Below are 25,481 nucleotides of genomic sequence, written 5' to 3' on the forward strand. Positions count from 1 at the left end.
AAAACTGGGTCCCAGGATCTTGATCTCCAGGAGGTCATAAAAATACACACAGGGACACCAGAAGCCACCTACATATTTATTAAACTTTATTTCCTCTGAGTCTCTGGGCAGTCAGCAGGGATGTAAGGCGAAGTGGCAGTAGCTGAAGGGGCCTGAGCAGAGCTGGTGCTGGGAGGGGCTGAAAGCCAGTTAATAGGTCTCCTTCATCTGTTTTTGTATTTTGTGTAGCATCTCCTGCATCCGCCGCAGCTGGAATAGGCACAGGCATCAAAATGCGGCCTTCTGAAGAGTCCTTTAGTGTTGGGGAAGTGCCCCAAATTTCTAATCCCTTAAGCCAGAACCTTGGTAGCCGTGAGGTGTGATGGAGACTCTGGACAGAACCACCTATTGACCTATCCAGGACCCAAATATGCACCAGAGCCAGGGATATTTCTATTACCAAACAAAGAGATACCAGCGTTGGTGATCAAACAGGGGACCTCCCCTACCCATACTGCTCTCACCTCCTCATCTTTCTCTCGGATAAGCTTCTCAGTTTCTGGATCTGTCCCTGGTGGGACAGCAGGGATGGGGAAGTCGGTACCACTCTCCCGAGTCAGTTTGCTAAGGGGAGAAAAGGATTGATAAGGCTAGGAGGACCCCATCACCCACTTAGATTGAGCCCAGGGCCTATAGAAGAACAAAAGTAGGGCTTGGTCTCACCCAAGGCTAAGCTTGGGATCTCCCCCTGCCAGCTTTGTCCTGGCTTCTGGTCATACTTGCGATTGCGTTCCTTCACCGCCAGGCGGGTCATGCTCTGGATGCACTGTGCCCGGTAGTTCTCATAATGTGTCTCCCGCGTCACATCCTTCAGGTCCTGCATGTGGGTACGTACCAGCATTGTCCTCAGCTTCACAAAGTCGCAGTGCCCTGGGTTTTCCACTGCATAGCAAGGCTAGGGGTCAGCCAGAGGCATAGGTAGGGGAGAGCCACAGAGGGCAAGGAGATACCCTGGTTACAGGCTCAGTGCTTTACCTTCCACGATGCCCCAGGGGTAGAGTCGACCCCGAACTCGCCGCCCTCTGGCCTCTACTACAGTGTTGCTGCCAATTACTGCAAATGGGATGCTTTCCTGGAAGAGGTTAGGGGTGCCTGTCAGCACCCTCTATTCTCACCTCTTTCTTTCCACCTGTATTGTCATCTTCTCTGCTTCACTCTAGGAAGCCAGGGTCCTTTCCACCCTGATAGCCTGAATATAGAATTCTACTCCCTTTTTCTACCCGGAAGAAACAAGATGGGAAGGGGATGCCCTAGAGTGGCCCCACCTTTAGGGCTTGGTCCTGCAATTTGAAGTCCTCATCCTCGTCAGAGTCACAGTCTGGGAACTGATAGATCTTGATTCCAAAATGCTCAATCTCCTCCCGGATCTGATAAACAGATGAGGGGCCCACAGTTCTGGGTACCACGTCCTTTCTAGAAGCCCACCTGATCCCCTCCCACCACCAGCTTCCCTCACTTTGCGTTTCTTTCGGTCCACTTCTGGAGGTGTCAGTGTGTCTGCCTTAGCCAGGATAGGCACGATGTTGACCCGCCTATGCAGGGCCTTCATGAATTCGACATCCAATGGCCGGAGCCTGAGGAACAGGAATCTGTGACCACCTGCTAGTGGCAGCCCTGCCCCTGGTGCTCTTGGCCTGTTCCCTTGACAGCACCCAGTGGTGCCAGGGGCCTCAGGCTTGGACCATACCCGTGGCCGAAGGGTGAGATGAAGTACAGGCAGCAGTGCACCCTGTTGTCTTGGATGTTCTTTCGGTTCAGGCCACTCTCATCTCGGAAATACTGCTCAAACTGCTGATCAATGTATTCTGCCACAGGCTTCCAGCTGGGGCAGGGACAGACAAGCAGAGAAACTGTGAGAGTGGGAGCCACCTAGTGAGCTCTGGGACTACAGAGAAGTAGTAGCCCACTCTCTCAGCAGTGTTTTTAAGACATTGTTATTCCCTGGCTTACTTTACTAAATCTTTAGGGAAATTCCTGAATGAGATGGGGTGTATCTCACATGTCCTGATACAAAATTAGACTGAGTACTCAGGCAAGTTTAATAAATACTAGCTTGATGAGAGGGAAAGGGCCCAGGTGATCAAACAAAGCAGTAAGAATAGGCTGGGCACGGTGGCTAACCCCTGTAATCCCAGCACTTTGGGAGGCTGAGGCGGGTGGATCACTTAAGATCAGGAGTTTGAGACCACTCTGACCAACATGGTGAAACCCCGTCTCCACTAAAAATACAAAAATTAGCTGAGCGTGGTGGTGTGCACCTGTAGTCCCAGCTACTCAAGAGTCTGAGGCAGGAGAATCGCTTGAACCCAGCAGGCGGAGGTTGCAGTGAGCCAAGATCATACCACTCCAGCCTGGGCGATGGAGCCAGACTGTCTCAAAAAAAAAAAAAAGGTATAGCAAGGTGGCTGTAGGCAAATACCAACTGGAAGCCAGGGAAACTCTAATTCAGGTTTCCAGTGTAACCTCAGAACCTCTTTGTTCATGTGTTTCTACCCTTTCCTCCACCTCTCCAAACCCACTCCATCCTTCAAGGCCCTAAGAACCATCTTTTCCACGAAGGCTCCTTTTACTATACCAATACACACTGCTCTCCCCTGGTCTTCACTACAGAGCAAAACAAATAAATAAATAAATTTCCCCCAAGAACCTCAATTTTCATATCCTTTGCTCTTCTATTATCTTGTTTAATCCTCACTGCCCTGACAGGTCGACATTATGCATTATGATCATCATCACTATCATTTCATACATGAAGAAACTAGATGCAGAGCAGCTAACAGATTTGCTCCAGGCCAGGTGTGGTAGTTCACGCCTGTAATCCTAACACTTTAGGAGGCCAAGATAGGTGGATCACTTGAGCCCAGGAGTTCAAGACCAGACTGGGCAACATAGTGAGACCCCCATCTCTACAAAAAATACAAAAAAGTTAGCTGGGTGTGGTGGCATACACCTGTAGTTCCAGCTATTTGGGAGGTTGAGGTGGGAGGATAACCTGAGCCCAGGGAGCCCTGGGAGGCGGGTGATCAGCCCACTGCACTCCAGCCTGGGCAACAGTGAGAACCTGTCTCAAAAAAAAAAAAAGAAAGAAAGAAAGGAGGAAGGAAAGGGAAAGGAAAAGGACTTTCTGTAGGTCATTTAGCTAGTAAATTCTCTACCCACCTGAGCCCCTACAGCTCAGTGCACTTGCCACTACACCTTGCCTGACCCATTTACTAATTTAAGTTGCTGTCTGATTGAAACATGTTAGAGAACTGCCCCCACCTCCCCTGCTTCCTTGTTGCCACTTGACTATAAGCATCTCAGGGATAGGAATCATTCATGCTTGTTCTGAATCCCTTAAAATGTCCAGCACAGGCTGGACATCTAGTATGTGCTCAATACATTCTAGCTGATTTGATGGTCTGCTGTTGCCATGTTGAAATTCTTAAAAATTTTGAAAAATGGGCCCTCCATTTTCATTTGCACTGGGCCCAACAAATTATGTTGCTGGTCCTACAATTATAATTGTTAAAATCCCTGAGTATGCTGTAAATAGCCCTTTACACTTTTCAGAGTGCATGCATCATGTTGGGTGATGTTCAGATCAATTGAAGAGGTGGTAAGTGCTGGTATATTGTAATTAAATAAATGTCTGACAAAATGAGTATATATAGAGGTGCACTTTAAACTGTGAGGTGCCTGGCAAATGAAATTATTAGTATTATGGAAGGTAAGAGACAGTAGGTAAACTGATTGAAGGAGATCATTTGCTTACGATCATGAAGTTACTAAATGCCAATGAAGATTTGAACTCTCTGTCTAGCGCTCTTAGCACCGCCTGCCTAACTTCTTCATCAAAGCTACCACCTTTTCTCCTGTCAATCTCATCCATTCCCCTCTTCATCTACTCACTTAGGTCTGACCATTACCTAAGCTGGAGGTAATGGTCAGACTTACTGACCATTAGCTGGAGGGAGGTCCCTCAAGCCTGAATGATAGGGGGTTGTGGTAAAGCCAACTTTTCTTTCTGCAGGTAGCCTAGAGGGTGCCTGGAGTTTAAACAAAGTTCCACCATTAAACCTTTGCCTGTTCTTCCTCACCTTTACCCTCCCTCCATGCATGCCCATCCCTTCAATAAGATTTGTTTGTGACACCTAAAATGTTGCTAGTGAAAGGAAAAAGGGTGACAGTTTATTGGGCAACTACTATGTAATCAAACTCTGTGCTACATGTTTTCACACTTCATATGTGTTTGCTTTTTGAGGCTCTTCTCATCTTTTTTTTTTTTTTGGAAGGTTTCGCTCGGTCTTCCAGGCTAGAGTGCAGTGGTGCAATTACGGCTCACTGCAGCCTCGACCTCCTGAGCCCAAGTGATTCTTCTGCCTCAGCCTCCCCAGTCACTGAGACTACAGGCCTAGGCCACCATGCCCAGCTAATTTTTAAAACTTTTTGTAGAGATGGGGTCTCACGGCCGGGCGCGGTGGCTCAAGCCTGTAATCCCAGCACTTTGGGAGGCCGAGACGGGCGGATCACGAGGTCAGGAGATCGAGACCATCCTGGCTAACACGGTGAAACCCCGTCTCTACTAAAAAAAATACAAAAAACTAGCCGGGTGAGGTGGCGGGCGCCTGTAGTCCCAGCTACTCGGGAGGCTGAGGCAGGAGAATGGCGTAAACCCTGGAGGTGGAGCTTGCAGTGAGCTGAGATCCGGCCACTGCACTCCAGCCTGGGCGACAGAGCGAGACTCCGTCTCAAAAAAAAAAAAAAAAAAGAGATGGGGTCTCACTATGTTGCCCAGGCTGGCCTTGAACTCCTGGCCTCAAGTGATCCTTCTGCCTCAGCCTCTTCTTTCTTATGTCCCTACCCCATTATAGAATCATAGGGCAGAATTGGAAGGAACATTAAAAATCATCTATTCCAATCCTTTCCCTCTTACTTTATAAAGGAGAAGATGGCTATCCAGTAAGGGAAGTCACATGCTCAAGGTCATAGACGGCTTCCTCCTGATAAGTATAGATCTATCTGGGCCTACATGTGTACCTGTGTATGGAGAAGGGTGGCTCAGGGGCAGTTGGGATTGCACTTAGTCAGACATACCACTCTGTGTTATTGACTGCATCCCCAAAACCTGGTGTGTCCACAATGGTGAGCCGCAGCCTCACACCCTTCTCTTCTATGTCCACTGCATGCTTAGTGATCTCCACAGTTTGCACGATCCGCTCTGGAGAAGGGGGAAACTGAGGCCAGGGCAAGGGCAGGGACCTGCCCAGTCAGGATGAACTGCCCACCCCAACCAGCCTCGTTGCCCAGACTGCCTCATCCACACTGCCCCCTCCTCCACCCCCAAGCTGCCTGGGGGACTGTTCTCTGGGAACCAGCAAGGAGTACATTTCCCAACACAGGAAATGCCGGTGGCTGTTGGCTCTGGCCCCAGCCTCTCCTCTGCTCCTGGTTTTTTTCTTGGATTCCTGGAATCCTTGGGGGTCAGAGACTCATTCAGAGAGCAAGACTCTGGTCCCTGCCCTGCTTCAGCACCCAAATCTTTAGGGAGCTGGCTGGTGGGCTGCCAGGCAGATAGGCCTATGGAGAGCTGCTGTCAGTCTCTCTAGGAAGCCATGGTTTCCTGCATGTCGGGGAGAGCCCCATCCCCCAGACTCTAGAGTGAGTTTAATTTCCCAAGGCAAGTCTGCCTGATTGTTGTCTCCTTTCCTTACCTTCAGCACCAAGGAGTTTCCGGTCCCGGTACAGATCAGTGAGGAAGAGGCTATTGACAAGTGTGGATTTGCCCAGGCCAGACTCTCCTGAGAGGAGAGAGGACAGAGGCACCAAATCAGAAGGTAAGATCTATAGCCAAAAAGCAACTCCACTGGATCAAGGTTCAGGGGGAACTGCTTTCTTATCTAATCGGAACTAGACTAACCAAACTATAGCATTTTAGGGCTGGGAGGAAGCACAGAGATTGGCTTGGGGGAGCAAGAGATTGCCCAAGGTCACACAAAAAGAGGCAAATGCTAGGGAATTGTTGGTCAGATGCTCTTTGCAACCAATTCGTACCCCCACCCCCACCCACCCCACACACATACACTTTCACAGACCAATGACTCCTGGCTTTTTTGCAAAACAGTACAGCCACTCGCTGCTTGCTCCCTCTGACCTATACTCCCTTCCCACTCATGGACACACACACCATCCCCACCTGAAACACACCCTGCCCAACTCAGCCCTGCCCCTTTTCTACCTGCCACCATGAGGGTAAAGTCAAAGCCTTTCTTCACGGACTTTCGGTGGACTTGGTTGGGGAGGGTTGCAAAGCCGACATACTCCTTGTCATCCTAGTAGACAGGAAGGCAGAATGCACCAGCGTGAGAAGCCAAAGGGGGCCCGGCACCCAGCGCTGATCTTCTCTCCCTTTCAGGCCTTTGCCCCAGCCTTAAAGAAGCAGTGCCAGACTTCTGTGGGTTCCCATCTGAGGCCACCAGCTGGGCCTCCTGCCCTTGCTGAAACTGCTCATTTCCAATGCCCTTGGGGGCAGATATCATGGAGATAGGGCTTACACAGGACTGAAAGAGGTCTCAGATACACACACACACACACACACACACACACCACACACACACACTGCCCCCTGTCCCCGATCTTTCTGCAGCAGCCCACTGAAAGGTAAAGGCAGGGCTGGAGGCTCTACCTCAGTGGAATCATAGGGATCAAGCTTGCCCCATGGGCTGCGGGGCCTGGCGGATGGGCTGAGAGGGGCTGGGGCACAGAAGTACTGCTGATTGTCAGAGGACTGGGGCCACGAAGGGGGTCTGAACTCCAGGTCATCATCATAGAGGTCTGGGGCCTGGGGCCTTGGCTCCGGGACTTGGGGCCTGGATGCCCAGGTCTTAGCCTCTGGTGGGTGGCAGCTCTCATTTCCTGAGAAATCCTTCACGAACTTGCTCAGTTCTCCATCATCCGTGTTGTCTTCCAGGAAACGCTTGATCTGGTGGAAGCGAGGTGGTTGGAATAGATGGGTGGTGCCAGGAAGGGAGCCGGAAGGGAAGAATGAGGAAGGAGACAGAAGACAAGAGAAGGCAAGAGGGAAAGGGAAAGCACTTGTGGTTAGAAGAGAAAGAAACTGCAGCCAAGCCACAGGAAGCTCACCATCCCTCCCTCACCTGCTCACAAGTCTCCCCAATCCAAGATGCCAGGCAGGGCCCCAGGGTCCAAGAAGAGCCCTGGGCACCCCCAGAGCCCTGGAAACTGCTCTAGGGAACTGAGGAACTCCAGTTCTGGTCTCCTTCTCAGCAGCATGTTTTTTTGGGGCTGCCTTTCCTGGGGTTCTGGCCTAGCCAGGGACTGTCTCAGGCCAGGAAGTAAGGCTGGACTGATTAAGATAGAGCAGACAGAGGCATTAAACCCAGAAGGAGAGTACAGTGCATCAGAATGGGGCAGGGACATGAGGAAAGTAGATAGGGGAGAAGAAAGCTGCCTGCATCAGGCAGGTCAACCAGCGGGGGGTTCTGTACCTCCTGTCACTACTGGTCAGTGAGCTGGGGGATTGGGGTACAGATTCTACTGCCGGTGCTCAATTCCCAGGGTTCACAGACCAGCGCTCAGTATAGCTGATCCTACCCCTTACTCCAGACACCCAAATCTGACCCTGGGCTCTGGAAGAGAAGAGTAAACCTGCCAGTGGATGCTGACTGTGGGTGGAAGGCAGCTGGGAGAGACCAGGTGAGGGAGGATGGAAGAGCCTGGGGAAGGCTGAAGGACGGCTGGGCCTCCAGAGCTTCTGATAGCCCCCAACTGTGAGGGACATATAAGGGGAAGCACCCTCAGTTGTCTCCTTACCCCCTCTGCCCAGAGCCAGCAGTACAGGAGAGGGCCTGGCCTAAACCATGACCCACAGGGAGCGCAAGGCAGAGAATGGATTGACTGCTCTGTAGAAGCCTGTTCTACCCCATCCCCAGTTCAGAAGAGGGACTGTTTCCCCCAACTCTCATTGTCAGCTCTAGACCCTAAAGATTCTCCCCTTCTTTGGGGGTCAGCCTCCTTTGTGGGGTGCCTGGCAGTGCTGGGCTCAGCTCTGCTTCACAATACCCACGTGCCACCCCCAGACAATGGACAAGGGCCAGCTGCAGAGGCTGACTCACTCTCTGGGGATTAGCCAAGCCAGTGGGGACTACCCCAGACCACTGTGGAGTCCCAGCTAGAGTGGGGGGGATAAGATGGCCACAGTCTTCCTGCAAAGGGAAGAATTGAGGGAGGCAGATATGCATACTGCCAGGTGTATGCCAGAGGGAAGAGGTTGGGATAGGGAGGTTAGAGGGAAAAGTCTGCTAGGAGCTACTGCCAGGCTGTTGCCTCTCAAGTCTTCACACCTGCTTATAGCCATAGTCTCCAGCACTTGCTTGGACAGAGGGGAGGAAAAGAGGCCCCTCAGCCCAAAACTGGAACCAGCAGGTGGAGGCTGGGTGACCAGAAGAGGCTATCCTGAGGCAAGCCTAACCCAAGGCTTTTCTCACCCATGATATTTGTGAGGTCCAGTGGCAACCATACATCCCATTCTGTGCCTGTTGTCCTGGCATCATGATTAATTGTGCCCTTTCACTCTCAAAGTGTCCCAGCTTGGACAATTAATTTCATGGCAACAGAGAAGGGGTGGGACTGGGGGGCAGCAGGACTTGTTGTCTGGCAGCTAGTAAGTCTGGGGAATTCCAGGAAATCCTGCCTCTCTGTACAAATCCACAATGACCCAGCAGTTGGTCTGCGGGTCAGGACAAGAGTGGGACAGAGAAAGCTGTGCTTCACCTGGTTTCCCAGGGGCACTGAGTGGAGGGGCAGGGAAGGGAGAAAGGAAGGCCCTAATGAAGATCCCTAGTCCCCACAATCTTCCAGCAGAACCTCCAGGAACCCAGCACCATCCTCATCTCTGCCAGCCCTGGCTGCTCATCTGCATGGAGGGGGCCACAGCGGCTCTAGACAAGGAGTCAGGACACCAGGGTCCCCGCCTTCTGCCTGTCCATGCCCACTCCTAGCTCTGCCAGTGACCAAATCATTTTCTGACTTTCAGCCCCAATCCCAGCCAAGGCAGGGGGAAGACAGGTCATGTCCACCCATCTCCCAGAGCAGCACCTTACCCCAGCTTCAGTCCTGTCCTCAGGGACAGAATTCCCTTGCCATCCCAGTGAATGGTCCATGTCCCACGCTTCAGACTCCCTGTCAGCAAGCTCTAGGTCTAATTTTATCTCCCAGGCAAAGTTCCTCACACACAGAAACAGTCTTGTTTTGATGCTCTTGTTGTCTGGCTTCCTGGCTTGCTCCTTTCCCTTTCTCTTTGACCTCCTTCTGTCTCTGGCAGGGGCCAAAAAAGCCTGTGGAATGTCCTTCCCCACCCCTCTTCTCCTCCCCTTCCCTTGGCTCCCACCCTCCAAGGACAGCTCAGCTGCAGCAGGATCACTTGGTTCCTCTGCAGTCCCCTCCTCCTCTGATTGGCTGCCCCATGACGCCTGCCTGCTGCCTACCCTGGTGGGCACAGCACCAACCTCCCAATGTCTGTTTGCAGCACAGGCTCTTGATCCATTTGACCTCTCCTGTTAACCCCCAAGGACACTGTGGTCTGCCTGAGGACTATGAGCTGTCCCCAAGTGACCTGGCCCATCAGCACATGAGGACAGCCACCTAGGATACCCATTCCCAAAGGAATTGAATCCCCCAATCTCTCTCTTTCATCTTAACTTTAAGCAGTGCTGGAGTAGGATGAGATGTCCTATACTTCCCCAAATAGGTTTTCATGGGAATGGTCCCACACTTCTTCCCAAGTGTTCGTTTTTGTTTTTTTTTTTCCCAGTGGGGAACGTCACTGTCTTCAGAAATATGCTCCTAGATTTCCCTGCAGGGAGCACCAGCCACAGAGGGTACTTTGCTCCAGAGACTCTCCTTACCCTACACCTGACCTCTGACTCATAGCAACCTGTATAGATTCCATCACTCCATGACTTCCACAGCATCAACAAGGGAGCTGTTAGCACTTGGTCTCTAAGGAGCACGGGTTCAATGCAATGGGGAGGCTGGAAGCCCAGAAGCTTCAGAGCTGCCATTTAGGTGGGAGATAAATTAAGGGGCCTGGTTGGAAGTGTACACTGAACTAGGATTCAGGGAGCCACTGTTTCTGGTTGGGTGGAAACATCTTTTGTGAGTCTGGATAGTGTCTTAATTTGAGGACCTTAATGTTCGGTTGTGAATGGCCCTTCCTTGCCTCCCAGGGAGGCCGGGGAGAGAAAGCACTCCCAAATGATAGATTCCTTAAACTGCTTTGAACCTGAGAAGAGAAGGTGCATCCCAAGTCACAGGATGGTCATTAATGTTGGCCTGTTTTTCTTTTCACATGTAAATTTAAACCCCCTGGAGCACCTGGGTTGGGGAGGTCTCCCCCACTGACTCCCAAAGCAGCTGGGACACTGACCTCCTTTGACAAAGAGACCCTCATAGAGGAGTCTGGTCTGAACCAGTCAGCCTAAGAACTTGGCTGGCTTGAGGGCAGGGGCCTGAGGATGGGGACTTTGGTGGTGGTGGTTGGGGTTGCAGGGGGGTGTCTTTAATTAGAGAAGAACAGGCTGGCCTCAGACAAGCTGAAAGCATCAAGACCTCAGCTGAACTGAACTTTGTGGCAGAAAAAGCCCCTCTAGCCCCTGCTGGACTTGGCACTGGGGATAATCAGTGCTTCCCTAGGCTTCTATCCCTAGAACAATCAGTGCATCCATCCCCCATGTGGGGAGAAGTGGGGGACAGGAATAAGAACAGGCCTCTCCCAGGAACCCCCCTTTGGGGAAGGTCACAGGGTCACCAAGACTTCCTGGCCAAGGCTTGGGCCTCTGCCTGGACACAGCTTGAGAGACAAGAGCCCAAAAGATTGGCCCTACCAGACCTGAAAGCTTCTGATCCCAGGGGGCCCAGGGAGTTCCCTTCTGGAGGCTGCCCACAGCCAACATCCCGCCCCACAGGCTGGTCAGGGATCCCCCGCTGCTGTAAAGAGTTTGTGTTCCTCAATGCAGAGGGCAAAGGCTGTGGGGCTTCCAGACTGGGAGGAGAGGACGGTGTGTGGCCTGGAGGTCCTGACATCCTTATGTTATTTGTGGCAGGCTCTAGCAACAATGTCAGGAGAAGAGATGACATCTTCAGAGCCAACCATCAAAACTTCCTACCTGGGCACCTCCAAGGAGGCTGGCTGGGGTTACTGTTTCTCTTCCCACTACAGGCAGGTGGCAGGGATGGGTGCCCCCACCCCCACACACTGCAGAGGGACCTGGCTGGTGGGGAGGGAGGGGGTAGATGCAGCAGGAGGAAGCTTTCCCATGGTTCCTGTCCCCGGGGGCAGAAGGATATAGCTAATCCCACCGGGCAGGATGGTGGACTGGGCCTCTCTCTCTCAGAGGTCCCTTTGAGAAAGGCCCAGGGACTGCCCCTTGTCAGGCTGAGGCAAGGAGGGGCCAAGCGTCTCACCATCCCTCCTGGGGAGGCAGGCAGTGTTTGTGGGCCTCCTCTGTGTTTTCCAAATGAAGTTGGTACTGGCCCCTGTGCCCAGGGTAGGTGGGTGAGGATGGGTTACTCAGGTAAAAGCTGACCCAGGCAAGGATGGGGACCCTCACCTCCGCTCATCACTGATGCGCCTTCCCCACCCCAACATGCGCGTCTCCACCAGCGGGCACCTCCCTCAGCACGGACCCACCCCTTCATCCTAGACCGCAGGCATTATCCAGGGGTCGGGGCCCACTCCGTGGCTGCTCAGAGGGAAAAACTTGGGAGCAACGACGCACCGCCGCCCGACAGCAGTGCCAGCCTGTGCCCGCGGCCGGCGACGGCGCCTCCTACCCTGCACAGCCGCGGCTGCGGCGCCGCGGGTCCCTTTGGAGCCGCCCGGGAGCGACCAGCCCTGCGCACCCCGGCCCTGACCCGCGCCCGCCCGCCCTCCTGCCTGCCTGCCTGCCTGCCTTACCATGGCTGCAGCCCGGGCGGGGCCGGCTCCGCCTGGACAGCGCCCGAGCGACCCGCGGCGGAGCTGCGCGCCGACCTCGCAGCACCGCGGTCCCCCTCCCGCCTACCCGAGTGCGGACAGCTGGGGGAGGGGCCCGGCGGCGGGGGCGGAGCGAGTCGTCCCCGGGGCGGGGCGTGTATCTCAGCTGCTAGGGGTGCCGGCGCGAGCCGGGTCGGGGTGCCCACCTTAGGGCCGGCCTCGCAGCCCGCGACCCCCGGAGGCGCAGAGCATAGGGTCACCCAGGACAGAGCGGGGAGCCTCAGCTCCTCGTCCCCGGGCGGCACAGGACACCTGGCTCTTTTTTACTCAGCTCCAGAAGCACCGCGGGGGCTTGAGCCAGTTCCCAAAGAAAAACGAACACCCCACCTGGCATCACCAGAACAAGACGCCTTTGGAAGGGAGGGGGAGTCGCTCCATGAGTTGGAGAGAAACCGTTAGTTAGCGCACGGATTCAGCAAGGTTTTCACAAAGTGAAGCCAGCTGATGCCCAAGTTACTGATCATCACACCTCCTAAAGGGGAATGTCGGATATTCTCCACCTCCACCCGAGCTGTGAAGGGGCAGGTTAGAGACAGGTTCCCTTCGTGCAGTACCGCAGATTACAGATTAAAGAGGATTTGCTGCAGGGATCATCTGCTGGAAGGATGGAAGGGAGAGGCTGAGTGGCTTTAACAGGGCGGTGGAGCCTTGCCTGTGGCTGAGGACAGTGGGGAGGGCCTCAGGAGAGGCCAACCCAGGCGTGACCCAGGCCCAGCTGGGCCACTCTTACTCCCACAAGCAGGTGAGATGCTGAGGGGACAGATGCCGCTGAAGCTTTAGAGGCATTAGAGGCTCAGAAGGGTCACAGCAGCAGCTGGGGAAGGCAGATGCTTGGTGAGTGGGGTGTTGGTGAGGGATTCCCTGAGCTAAGTAGGGTCTGAGCTGGTCAGGCTCCTGTGGAAGTTTTCAGAAGCATGTCCCTTCCTGACCCCCAAGACCCCTCTCTCAATGGCAGGCTGACTGGCCTCTGCCTGAATACACTCTGGACAAAACTGAGACCCACAGGCACGGCCCTCTCTGTTGGTAGAAGTGCCAGAGGCCTGCCTGCTGTATTTCAGTCTGATCTGTGAACCAGTAGCAGTGGTCAGGACCAGTTAGAACTCAGCCAGAGGAGGGACGAGGGCCTGGGGCAGCAGGTAAGATCAAGCTGAGAAAAACAATGGGGCTGCTACTGGAGCTGTTATTGGCTGTTTGGCACTGGTGGACTGGAAGATGGCAGGGTGTTCACGAGCCAGCAGGTTGAGGAGAAACCTTCCTAGCTGGGTGGGCTTGCTTCACCCGTCAGTCTCAGTTTCCATACCTGAAAATGAGGGGATTAAACTAGATGATTTCTAAGCTTCCTTGCAGCTCTAGCCTTCTAAAAGTAGATGCAGTGGGGGAAGGAGGATATGCTGTATGCTACTATAGGCCTTGGAGGAAGATAAGAGAACAGGCAGCAGCAGGAGGTGCTGGAGAAAGGTTGGCCATGCAGTGATTCAGGAGAGGGCCCAGGATCTGAGAAAAGGGGGAGGATGTATAGAATGGGGGCAGCAGCTTGGCTCCCCTGAAAGGGAACCTTTAAAGGTAAAGAGAGGCTCCCGAAAAAGGCCTGGGGTAGATCAGAGGATCCGAAGCTGTACTCAGGAAAACAAAGACATAAAGAGAGAAACCAATGGCAGTTGGAAGTCTGCAGAAGCAGCAGCTGCTGCTACCATCAGCCCCAAATGTCAAGCTTGGGCTATACAAAGCCCCACTGTTCAAAGCCCTGGGCCTCCAGTACTCATGTATGCACTCTAAGAATACCTCTTACATGCTTCCAGAGTCCTGTAGCCTGGGGAGAGGAGAAAGCCTACATCAGGGAAGACAGGACCCAGCAGAAACCCTTACTTTCCTCTATTATAACATGCCCCTTCCCCTGGTCTCAGCTGAATTCCAAGTGTGGACACAGACACATCCCAAAAGGCAGCCCAGCCAGCTCATCCTCAGCTGTGGCTGGAATCCCAGTTCTTCTCTGGCACCTGCTGCCCAGGCTCCAAAGGGCCCTGTGTGTCCTGAGGAAGGTTGGTACCAGCTTGCCTTGAGGACAGTGAGGCCCCAAGCAAGTCCTGGGACCATGGAACTTAGCTCTAAGCCAAGAATATTGGGGTCTAATCTCTTTCTAATCACTGTACCACAGGCCTAACATGAGGCATGCTGGGTGAAATAAAAGCTGAAGACTGACTTTGAGCCATCCCCCCTGCACAAGTCCTGCATGCTAACCTACCACAGCATTTGGAGGACTCTGAGAGAACTTGGCGTGGCCACAAGTCCTATGCTAACTTGGCTATCTCACTGCCTGAAAGTCCCTTGCCCTCTCTGGGCCTCTGTTTCCCCCACTGAAAGACAAGACTGGACTTCTCCCAACTCTAGCTCTTACATTCTGTGTGAGGGAGTCAGGGTCTAATACAGCAGCCCTTGCATGAGTCACTGGCAATTTACCGAGTGCTCTTCCTCATCTCCAGCCAGCAGGTGGCCTGGCCAACTCTGCTTCAGCATGGCTCAGCTCTTGGAGCGCTGGCTCTCCCTCAAAATTCAATATCCCACCAAGCATTGATGGCCTTGACTAGAGTACAACTCCCCAGGCACTGCTAGGGCACGGTATCTGAGCCAAGTGTCTAGGGGATTGTCTAGCTGGGAAACTCAGCTCAGTCACCATAGCTCTAGCCTGCTGTCCTGGGCTCCATTGCTTAGGTCAGGCCAACATGGTATGTCCTGGCCCCCTCCACTAGGTCTTTCCTGCCCACCCATAGGTGCAGGTTGTGTGGCACAGGACCTAAGCAAGGAGGCTGCATGTGGGCCATCCCAGGGCCCAGGTTCAAAGCTGATAATAAATAGCAATTACCACAGGAAATCAGGATTTCAGATCTGCATGACTAGCAATGGCCACTTCTGCCTCTCAGTAGCTAAGTTTCCCCAAAGTGGTGCAAGAACTAATCATACATCCCTTCCCCAGTGAGATATATGAGTCACTGATGATACAGTCAGAGAGCCCTCGGACCAAAGGCTATCACTGGGTTGTGTCTTTCAAGGAAACCTCAGCAAGTCTGTCCAACAAGGTCTGCGGTGGACAAAGGCAATAAACCAAAATACATTAAGCCCAAATCTTCCCCCAGCTGCTGCCACGTTTCCCGTGATCCTGGAGGCAGGCATAGGTGTGGGTGGCAAGGCTGGGGAACACTGCGTTTCCTGGCACCTGCCAAATGACTGCAAAGAGGGGCAGTTCCGGAGCTGGTGGGGTGCTAGAAGCCAGACAGTCCTTCCGACACCCTTCGTGAGCAGGGCAGGGCCATAGGAGCTCAGGGTTGGAAAGGACTTACAAACCTCCTAATGTGACTACTCACCGGATGTCTGAAGGCTCCCCTGCCTTCCCCAGCCTCTGCTCGAATACCTACCTCCAATGGCCAAAAACTCACTGATTCTAAACAACTGCCCTTCAACCTTTGGGCAGCCAAGTTACCAAAGTCTTCACTATACTGTGCCAATATCTGTCTCTCCCTGGCTTTTACCCTCCATATGCCTCCATGCTGGAAGCTTTGCTGACTCATTTCATTGGACTTTGCTTTGTCCTTTGATGTCTATACCCTTTCAAGTGACCCAGCTGTATACTTTTCTCTACCAAATTAACCACAAGCTCCTCAAGGGCAGGGAGTATGTCTTCTCTTTTAACCTCTGCTCACTTCAAATCAGCAAACATGTGATGTGATGTTTGTCTGGGTGTCCAGGCCTCTGCCCCCAGGAGATGGCTGATCAATATGGATTGACTAAAAGGACTCATTGATTAGTTTTCCATTCTGATTTTAGAGCCCAGACAAGCCTTGAGGCTCTGGGCTTCATTGACCCTTCACTTGCCCTTCATCCTGGCTGCTCACAAGCTCACACCCACCTCCCAGCCTCATGGTTCACATGCAAAGACACAGATGTTACTCCCACTAAAACCTTTTCCTTCACAATTCTTGATATCTAAAGGTGCTGCTGAAATGTTGAGAAGTATTTTCCAGGGAGACGTGGCTATAGAAGAAGGGTTTTTTTTGTTTTTTTTTTTTTTTGAGACAGAGTCTCGCTCTGTTGCCCAGGCTGGAGTGCAGTGGCCGGATCTCAGCTCACTGCAAGCTCCGCCTCCTGGGTTTATGCCATTCTCCTGCCTCAGCCTCCCGAGTAGCTGGGACTATAGGCGCCCGCCACCTTGCCCGGCTAGTTTTTTGTATTTTTTAGTAGAGACGGGGTTTCACCATGTTAGCCAGGATGGTCTCGATCTCCTGACCTCGTGATCCGCCCGTCTCGGCCTCCCAAAGTGCTGGGATTACAGGCTTGAGCCACCGCGCCTGGCCAGAAGAAGGGTTTCTATACCATATAGTTGACTCCCTGGGACAGACTGCTCCTTAAAATGCTTCCAGTTTTGATGAACAAACTCTGAGCCTCAGTTTCTTCATCTGTGAAATAGGGAGAATAAATCCACTCATAGGTTACTATGAAAACCCACTAAATGCACTTAATGTGATCACTAAATGAATGGTAGCTATTATCTCCACTAATAAGAAAATTATCAACATCAAACCAGTAACTGTCAACTGTGACTATTTCAAATGCCTTCCCTCCAAAGGATTTGGAGTGTGCATATGTAATAGGTGTAGAGAGATGGGAGGACAGAGAATACCAGAGTAATGCCTTAAATTAAAGTGACATTGGAATGACCAAGCCACCACCATCTGTGGAGTCAGCTTCTCCAGCTAGACACCACCTCTAGAAAGCTAGTGCTTGGTCTCAGACCTACCGACCCAAATTCCCGGAAACAGCCACTGTGGAGACCCCTGGAACTAGATGGCTTTGCCGGCAGTGGGTGTGCCAAGGAAGCGACACCCACAGTGTCAGCCTGAGCTTCCCTCAGGAACTGCCTCACATTCTGTCCCCCTCCTCCAGGCTTCATTCAGCCCTCAAGGTGCAGCTGTCTCCTGCTGCTCCCCTAACAGCAGCTGAGCCAAAGGCAGCTGAGCAGAGGAGGGGACACGGCCATTTCTGCTTCTCAGGACAGCCTGCCTCTGGCTGAGCACCTGTCAGGGTGGCTCCTCAGTTACAGATTTACTTCCTCACCCGAGTATGCACCCTGGCCTGTGAAGCCAAGCTCCCTACTCTACCCAGGCCCACTGTTTCTGTTACTTGGAAAATCCACCATTTCAAACAGCACCAAACTACTCTGCAGAAAGATGTGATGTTGGAGATTGGTTCCAGTCACCACACAGCTTCTGAAAATACACCAAAAAGTCCACGATGGATGTGGCAGATTCTTCCCTATGTGGGATTATTCTGGGCAAAACAAAGAACTAAGGGAGTCTGGCCTCAGCTCTGCTATCAAGTCGGAGAGAAAAGCATCGTATTTTCCTGCCCCCATTTTATAGGCAGAGGGAGTAACCTGCCCATGTATCACTGTGAAGCCAGGACATTGTCCCCTTACTCTGTGCTTCCAGGCAGACTGCACCACAGCTTGTACTAGGTGACCAACTGTCCCGGTCTGCCCAGGACTGAGGGGGTTCTTGAGACATGGGACTTTCAGTGCTAAAACCAGCAAAGTCCCAGGCAAACCCTGATGAGCTGGTCAACTTAGCCTGTCCCCAAATTAGCAAGTTTTAGCCAGAGGTCACCAGCCTTCCATCCTGCTCTGGAATTGGCTGCCCATGGTAGCTGGAAATGAACAGAGTGTCATCTGACGGGGTAAGATGCTTGCTTCCTAAGAAGCTGTGCAACAATGGTCAAACTGCTATAAAAATCCTACCAAAGCCGGGCGTGGGGACTCATGCCTGTAATCTCAGCACTTTGGGAGGCTGAGGCGGGTGGATCACAAAGTCAGGAGTTTGAGACCAGCCTGACCAATTTGGTGAAACCCCATCTCTACTAAAAATACAAAAACTAGCTGGGCGTGGTGGTGGGTGCCTATAATCCCAGCTACTCAGGAGGCTGAGGCAGAAGAATCATTTGAACCCGGGAGGCATGGGTTGCATGAGCCGAGATCATGCCACTGCACTCCAGCCTGGGCGACAGAGTGAGACTCCGTCTCAAAAAAAAAAAAGCCTCCCAAGATGCCTTGCCCCATTTTCAGCAGTTCTGCTCCATTCTTTCAATGATTCTCTTTCTTCTCAACTATGAACCTCTACCCGAAGCAAGAGAAATGCCAGGTACAGTGGCTGGTACCCATAGTCCCAGCTACTCAGGAGGCTGAGGCAGGAGAATCACTTGAGCCCAGGAATTCAAGATTACAATGAGCTATGGACCGCAACACTGCACTCCAGCCTGGGCAACAGAGCACTTTAAAAAAAAGTGAGGGAGGGTTCCTTTCAGATAGCCCATGACCTAGGATTCTGTGAATATCCTCATGAATGTGGAAACTCCCTGAGTTCCTCAAAGGCTTTGGATTTCTCTTTGTAAAGGAAGCCGACCTGAGCAAAATGTCCCTGTGATTCAGAAGCCAACAGGAGACTAATCATCCTATCCCTCAGGGGTCACATGACATGTCATCCAAAAGACACTGAGTTTTGCCTTAAGTATCAATGAGATGGCCTCCTCTGATTCCTGGCCTATTTTCCAGAGTTGGTTTCTTGCATAATTGATAGAGCAGAGAGTAAACCACCTTGCCCTATGACAGCCTGAGAAGTCACATTTAAGGATGAGTAGGTCAGATGCCTTGAGGACACAGGATCTTGGGGCTAACACACCCTGTCCATCAAAGGCATTGCAGTCCCTCCCATCAGAACTGCTTTATTTTCAGGAACTCCCCAGGGCTATGTGAGAAGACAGCCTCCAGTGACCCATTAGGGCACCCTCAGGACCTTCCTGTTGAGCTTTTGCTAGTTCTGATCCCAAAAAAAACCCCATCAGGAATGCTTCCCTCAGTCCAGCACAAACTCCTCTGGGGAGACTCCAGCCCCTAACGTCCCAATCCAAGGATGAGAAGCATCTGTCCACCCCATTCCTTAGACAAAAGGGCCTTGAAGGGCCATTTGGGAAGGGACTGACACTTACGAGAAAGAGATGGGCTGAATCAGGTGCCATCCCCAGCTGTTCACCCAGAGAAGCTTGTGAAGCTCAACAACAACCATGATGCCTTCCACAAGCCAGGCGTCGTGGCCAGGCCACCAGAGAATCTTTGCCAGGAATGGAATCTGGAACAGACTCTATGGTCAACCATTCCCAGATCAGAGGAATCAGAGGCCTTGGACACCAGCACCACAGCATCTCCATCCTGAGGCTGCATGGGGCCATGCTGGCTGGGGGACAGGCTGGGGAGAGCCTAGCTCTCTCATGCATTAGAGAGCACCTGGCCCACCTCCATGCCATCCTACCTCCAGAATGTCAGAGAAGATCAGCAGCCCAGCTGCCTGGGAGCCTTCTCTTCTCGGCTTCTGGGGAGCAGCTCTGTTGCTGAACAGGGCTGGAGAGCTGTAATTATTGAGACAGGATAAGAGCTATTTTAGGAAGGAGCCATCCTGTTGCCAAGGCTTTTGACTTACTAAACTAAAACATGATGCACAGAAAAAGGGGGTGAGGGTGGGGGAGAACAGGGAGGAGTTTGCTCAGTCAAAAACATCAAATCTTGACTGAAGGAAAATATTAACCCCTTCCCAAAGGTACAGATTTGCATCTAGGGGTGAGCAAAAGGCTAGCTAAGATACCACCATCCCTTGGCTTTGGGAAGGAGGGCATAACCTGACCCCCTACCCACATCCCTGTGAACTCTCTCTCTCCTAAGACCCTCCAAGAGCACTTACTCAGTCTGTTCCATCTATTTTGACATTTCAGCACCAACTATTTCATATTGTTGTTTAAATGTTTCCTGTTTGTGTTCTAGCTCCCCAACCATATCATGGCAAGTTTCTCAAGGCCAAGGAACATGTGTGCTGTGAAACTTCAATGCTTCCCCTAAAAGTGCCTAGTAGAGTGCTAGGCATCTGAATAAAAATTGTTCATTGAAAGAAGGGATGGAGGAACGAAGGAAAGAAGGAAGGGAGAAAGGGAGGGAGGGACTTACTATCTTGCATGGAGATAATCTCTGAGAGTAGCCACTCCCACCTACAGCTGAGCTCAGGGTTGGATAAGAACCCATGGCAGTGGGAGGTGGCAGCCTTGTTTCTGGTCACCTCCCCTTCAGCTGTTCCATTATCTGAGCTTAGGCTGACCCCCATTATGCACTCATTTGTTTTCTATCTGTGGCCAACTGTCCATCCTGAGTCAGCCCATGAATGGAACCCATTAGAGGCCATTGCTAGGCTTTGGGTAATAGAGAAATACGGCAAGAGAAAATAATGGAAGTAGGAAGAGCTTTGACCATCTTATCAAACATGGGCCAAGAATAGCCAAAGTACTTATGGGAACAATGCAGTGAAATCAGGACACTGCCCAAATGAGGACACAGGACTGCTGAGAGCAGAGTCCACCTTGAGTTTTTCCAAGTTGAGGACCCAAATAGTGTGTAACCCAAAAAAGCGACCCTTTTCTAGAATGCCCCAGGCTGAAAAGAGGAGAACCAGGTGGGGACTGATCCAACGGCTACCTAGACAGCCTTCCCACAGAGCACTTGGCAAGATTCATCATCTGCCAAAAGATCTGTTCTTTCTAGGACTGCAACTAGCTCATACAGTGCTTTTGTGCAAATCCCCCTCTGGGGAGATGCAGCCCCACAGGTGCACAGCTTGGCAAATGGAACACAGGTTAGATTTCGGCCCCCCACTTACCCCCTCTACCCAGTGCTCTTGTGCAGTGAACAATCTGCTCAACCATAGGGAGCAGCTCTGTCTCCCTCCATGCCTACTCCCATTACAGGACAGGAGATGGATTTGGATTGTGGGATGGGCCCAGGAAGACTAGGAGTAACCTCCCAGGGGCATTCTTACCTCCTCATCTGTCATAACAGAGTAGAAGCCAGGCATTCCCAGGGGGCAGCAAATGGAATTCAGAGAGTGCCAATAGGAGAGGAAAAAGAGAAATTTACTAAAGATGCCCAGTGGACTTGGGCAAACCTGGCCCAATCCCTTCCTAGTGCAAGTGGCCCAAATAACAGCAGCTAGTATTTACTGAATGCTCACTGTTGCCAAGCACCGTGCTAAGTGTTTCTTCGGTAATAGCTTGTAATAATCCTCACAATAACCCTAAGAGGGAGCCATTATTCTCATTAACAGAAGAGGAAACTGATGCTTGGAGAGGTAAAATAACTTACCCAAGGTCACAGTCAGAAAATAGTGGACCCAGGGCCCAAATACAGTTAGATAACTCGAGTTCGTACTTTACTGTGACCCTACTCTATAGAGCTTTGCTCCCTCTGAGGAGGACTGCCCTTGTCTGCTGGTTGGGATTGGATGGCATTCCTAGGGCTCTCTCCTCCCCAGGAACTGCTTATCCATAGCCCTGGCCTCTGTCATGCTCATAGGGCTGGAGTATATTTTGGGCCACAATGCTCACAGCAAGAGGTCCCTGCTGCCAAGATTTACTCCTTGAGGTCTGGTCCCCACCCTCCCCTGCCCCCAGAGAAGCCAAGAGTATAAAGGGAACGGAGGGTCACAAAGTCTGGGGACACTTCTCTTAGGGATTCTAGAGCTGCAAGACACACTGACAGCCTCAAGGGGGAGGCCCAGACATCTCTGAAGATCCTGCCTGGGCAGTACCAATAAGTACTCCAGGTGGTAGAGTGGGGCATGAGAAGGGTTCTGAGGAACCAGAGAAACACATGAGAAGAGTCCCCAGCTTGAATTAGGGTGAAGTCAACTCTGAGCAAGACTGTGAAGCAGGCGGTTTGCTTCGGTGTATTTTTTTTAAATCATGTGATAGGTGACCAACTAAGCTGAAAAGGCCATGAGGCTTAAATTATTCTCCATTCCAGAAGTAACTTCCTGTTAAAAGGAGACTCTTGAAAATGGAAAAGATTCCAAGCCCCAAAGAAATGACTCTAATGGTGAAATTTTCAGCAAGATGAGAAGTTCCTCTGCTTCTTCAGGTCAAAATCCCAGCATTTATCTCTTAAACGACCCAACTCTGTAGATACATAGATGCCACTCCTCACCTGTCCTCCCATCCCCCAAGCTCCCACAGTGGACCCATAGGAGGGAAAAGCACAGACCTTTCAGCCACCAGATGACACGACTGCACATTTCCTCAGAGATATCTGAAAGTAACAGAGAGATGGTTGCTTTTCTTCTCTCTGTGGGATGCACATCCCACCCTCCACTACTTGCAGCTCCCTTTCTAGCTCCACATTTCTCCACCCAAAGGTGCCCTCAGCCCTTGGTCCTCTCCAAGAAGCTCCTTCAGCCTAGGACTATATATTATATTCCCATTCTCCCTTTCCCTTTTTTACACCCTCTCTCTGTGCCACTGTGAATGCCTTTCCCCTCCTGGAATCCCAGCTCATCTGCACCCCACCCTCTCCACTTTGTAGCCAGAGTATTTACCTGAGGCCCTTATTCTATTTAACAGCCCTTACCAGCCCTCACCCCAGCTCAGTTCTTCATCCCCATTCAGGAAGCAGCTTTCAACCCTGCAAGCCCTCTCTACTACCTTCAATTGAAAAGGTAAGCAGTGTTGCCTGGAGGAGTCAATGCCTGTCGCCCGGCCCAAGCATCATCATCAATGTCATTAGCTTGGAGCACAGAGAAGCTGGCAGGGAAGGAATGGAGCAATAGGCTCAAGGATAGGACTAGCTTTGGCACTGGCAGGAGAGTAGCCCTTATTCCCAGAATGAAGAGGTGGTCTTTCCTGCCACCCCAACATCCCATCTCACTAAATTGGGGCTGCACCTGGGCAGTGTGCTTCTTCACATACCTAGGAAGAAAGCACTAAACCTTTGAATGGGTTGTTTGCTGGTGTGCTTGGGGGTCTGTGGCACTTTATCCAGTGGTGCCCAACTTGGAAACTCCTTTGGTGGTGATGTTGGTGATAGGCTTGCCTTCTCTCTCTGGAACTTCAGATCCTCACAGAAAGGGCTAGAGTCTATTTTAAAACCGGACAATAAAGGATCTAGGGAAGGAGAACACTTAAGCTCAAAATCAGGTGTTGTCGGCTGACTTTGGGGTGTTTCAACTTCAGGATTCAGCAAGGGCCACCATGAGGAGTCAGGTCCGTACCTAGGTAAGGACCGAGGAGGCAAGGGCCGAGGGGTCAGTTCCAGTTCTGCATGGATGGAGGGCTTTTGCGAGCGTTCTGGATACTTGGGTGTAGGTCCTTGGGACATGTAGGTAGTTTCTGGGGGTTTTGGGGTTTGCTGTTTATAGATGGGCTCTGGAGTGACAAACATGGATGACTTGTGGGAGCCCTCAGACACTGATTGAGCTGTCACACGGTGAGTTGGCTCTACTGACTGTACCCCTGGGGAGATGGTGACCCTGCGGCCAACCTCGTTGTTTCCTCGGATTGGGGCCTTCATGTTGGACTCCACCTGTGATGATACTAAGACCTTTGCGGAGGGCTTGGTTTCAGGATAGACAGAATACTTGTGAAGAGACTCAGTGTCTACCCGTGCAGAAACTCGGTGTACACCATCGGAATCTTTAAGGACAGAGAGTTTGAGCGATGAGTCCAAGTTCATATTCCTATATAAGGCCTTGGGTTTTGAAGGAATTGAGCTGTAAGGACCTGTTTCTGATTCTTCTACAGGGACCTTTCTCTGGGCTGTCTGATAGTCTGCAGAGACACAGCTGCTTCTGTGCTCTGGGAGACAGGGACTCCTTGGAGATCTGATCTTGCCAGCAGTCGTAATCCTTTGGATGGGCTCAGTTTGTACTGCTTCATCCTTTGGGTAAGTCAAAATCCTACGGGGAACTCTGACTCCTTGGGGGTTCTGGACCTTGGATGGTGGGTCATCTTGTAAGATTTGTGATTGTAAGTTATCTTTCTGATCTTGAAAACTCAACCGACGAGTAGATTTGGCATCTGGGATTGATGAGGCATGATGGCTGACCTCGCGCCCTGACTTGCTCTCACCGCCTCTTCGTGCTGCTTCCTCTCCAGGTGGACTAACATTCCGTAGTCTGCTTGAAGCATGGGAAGCCAGTGTCTGAGTTTGCTGGTTCTTTCTAGGAGGAGAGGAATGGCGGGATGATTCTGTTCTTGGCCCAGTCTCGGTTACCCGAGGAGTGGGTACCGCATAGTGTCCAGGCCCTGACTGGAGAGAGACAGATCGAGGATAGTCTGATGCCGCATGGGGAGTGGTGGGATATCCAGCTTCTGATCTTTGGTGGGAAGGGTTCAGGGAGACTGCAGCACTTCGATGGTACATTCTTGAGGCAAGAATGTACCCATGTCCCCGCTGAGGGGATGTGTTAGTAGTAACCTCAGACTCTCTCTGTGCTGAAACTGCTACCTTGGCCCCAGGTTTATTTGTCTTGACCATCTGATAGATTGTGCCTTTCTGAGTGGATCCTATATTTTACTGGCTCGCTTGTATTCAGGATCCTAATGGTGCCTGAATATTTACCCTGTTTTAAAGCTGCTGTTCTTGGGCTCCCACAAAAGTGGCTGTTGTTCTAAGAGTGTCTCAACTAGTCCCCTTAGCTACCTCTCTGTCTGGTGATGTCATAAAGGAAGGAGTTTCCTTCCTATTAAACATCCTAGTGTACAGTCACAATTCTTTACAGAATCCCAAAGAAGTACCTGAAAGGAATCTGTGGATTTCTCTTTGGAGTTATATCACCAAGCCTTTGGCAAGTTTTTAACAAAACTGGGATTTCCTTGTATATAGAGAAGGCTCCAGACCCTCCTTTACTCTCACCAGATTCTAGAAATTCTCAGGGGCTCATCCGGAGAAGGAATCAGCCAGAAGATCCTATGAAGACAAGGTCAAACCAAACACACTGTGTAAGCCCCAGTTTTAATAAGGTACAAAGTACAAAGTTGCCCCAATTTTGTTTGAAACTGTACCGTATACAAGTAAAAAAAAAAGAAAAAAGAAAAAAGAAAGAGCTTCAGCTTTTTCCAGGTCTCATGGATGGTTTCATTGCTCCTGGGGTAAAAATCCAGGTTGCTCAAATAATAAAATTCTCACATTCTTGGTCCAGGAGAGTTTGGTGTTTTATTAATAAAGGGATTTGCCAGGTGCAGTGGCTCACACCTGTAATCCCAACACTTTTGGGAGGCCGAGGTGGGTGGATCACCTGAGGTCACAAGTCTGAGACGGCCTGACCAACATAGTGAAACCCCATCTCTACTAAAAATACAAAATTAGCTGGGTATTGTGGCACATGCCTGTAATCCCAGCTACTTGGGAGGCTGAGGCAGGAGAATCGCTTGAACCCGGGAGGCGGAAGTTTCATTAAGTAAAGATTGCGCCATTGCACTCCAGCCCGGGCAATAAGAGTGAAACTCCATCTCAAATAAATAATAAATAAATAAATAAAAGTGATTTGGGGCCGGGCAA

At 51.5% G+C, this 25,481-nt stretch overlaps 1 protein-coding gene across 10 annotated transcripts; it reads right to left on the minus strand.

Moving 5' to 3' along the window:
* Positions 1-63: 63 nt before the first annotated feature.
* Positions 64-24,638, minus strand: SEPTIN4 (septin 4). 10 transcript variants are annotated; one of them, XM_033183662.1, is made up of 14 exons: positions 22,892-24,638; positions 22,191-22,235; positions 20,971-20,978; positions 6,704-7,000; positions 6,257-6,350; positions 5,733-5,819; positions 5,116-5,239; positions 1,727-1,861; positions 1,496-1,613; positions 1,305-1,406; positions 1,015-1,111; positions 759-921; positions 504-603; positions 64-249 (listed from the first exon to the last, which is right to left on the minus strand). In XM_033183662.1, exons 1-14 carry the CDS (start codon positions 24,456-24,458, stop codon positions 190-192), a joined length of 2,997 nt encoding a protein of 998 aa, XP_033039553.1. In that variant the 5' UTR covers positions 24,459-24,638; the 3' UTR covers positions 64-189. The 10 variants fall into 10 exon arrangements, 9 of the variants coding, with proteins under 9 accessions (XP_033039553.1, XP_033039555.1, XP_033039562.1 ...); XR_004430698.1 differs by having other exon boundaries at positions 176-249; positions 759-856; XM_033183664.1 differs by lacking the exons at positions 20,971-20,978; positions 22,191-22,235; positions 22,892-24,638 and adding an exon at positions 11,996-12,145.
* Between the last annotated feature and the right edge of the window lie 843 nt (positions 24,639-25,481).

This window comes from Trachypithecus francoisi, unplaced genomic scaffold (assembly GCF_009764315.1).
Source record: "Trachypithecus francoisi isolate TF-2019V2 unplaced genomic scaffold, Tfra_2.0 Lachesis_group20, whole genome shotgun sequence".
NCBI lineage: Eukaryota > Metazoa > Chordata > Mammalia > Primates > Cercopithecidae > Trachypithecus > Trachypithecus francoisi.

Coding starts and splice junctions, on each gene's coding strand:
- SEPTIN4 (XM_033183662.1), bottom strand. CDS start 24,458: ATGGTCAAGACAAATAAACCTGGGGCCAAGGTAGCAGTTTCAGCACAG. Junction 922..1,014: donor CCCCTGGGGCATCGTGGAAG/GTAAAGCACTGA, acceptor CTTGCTATGCAG/TGGAAAACCCAGGGCACTGC. Junction 604..758: donor GTGAAGGAACGCAATCGCAA/GTATGACCAGAA, acceptor TTCTCCCCTTAG/CAAACTGACTCGGGAGAGTG.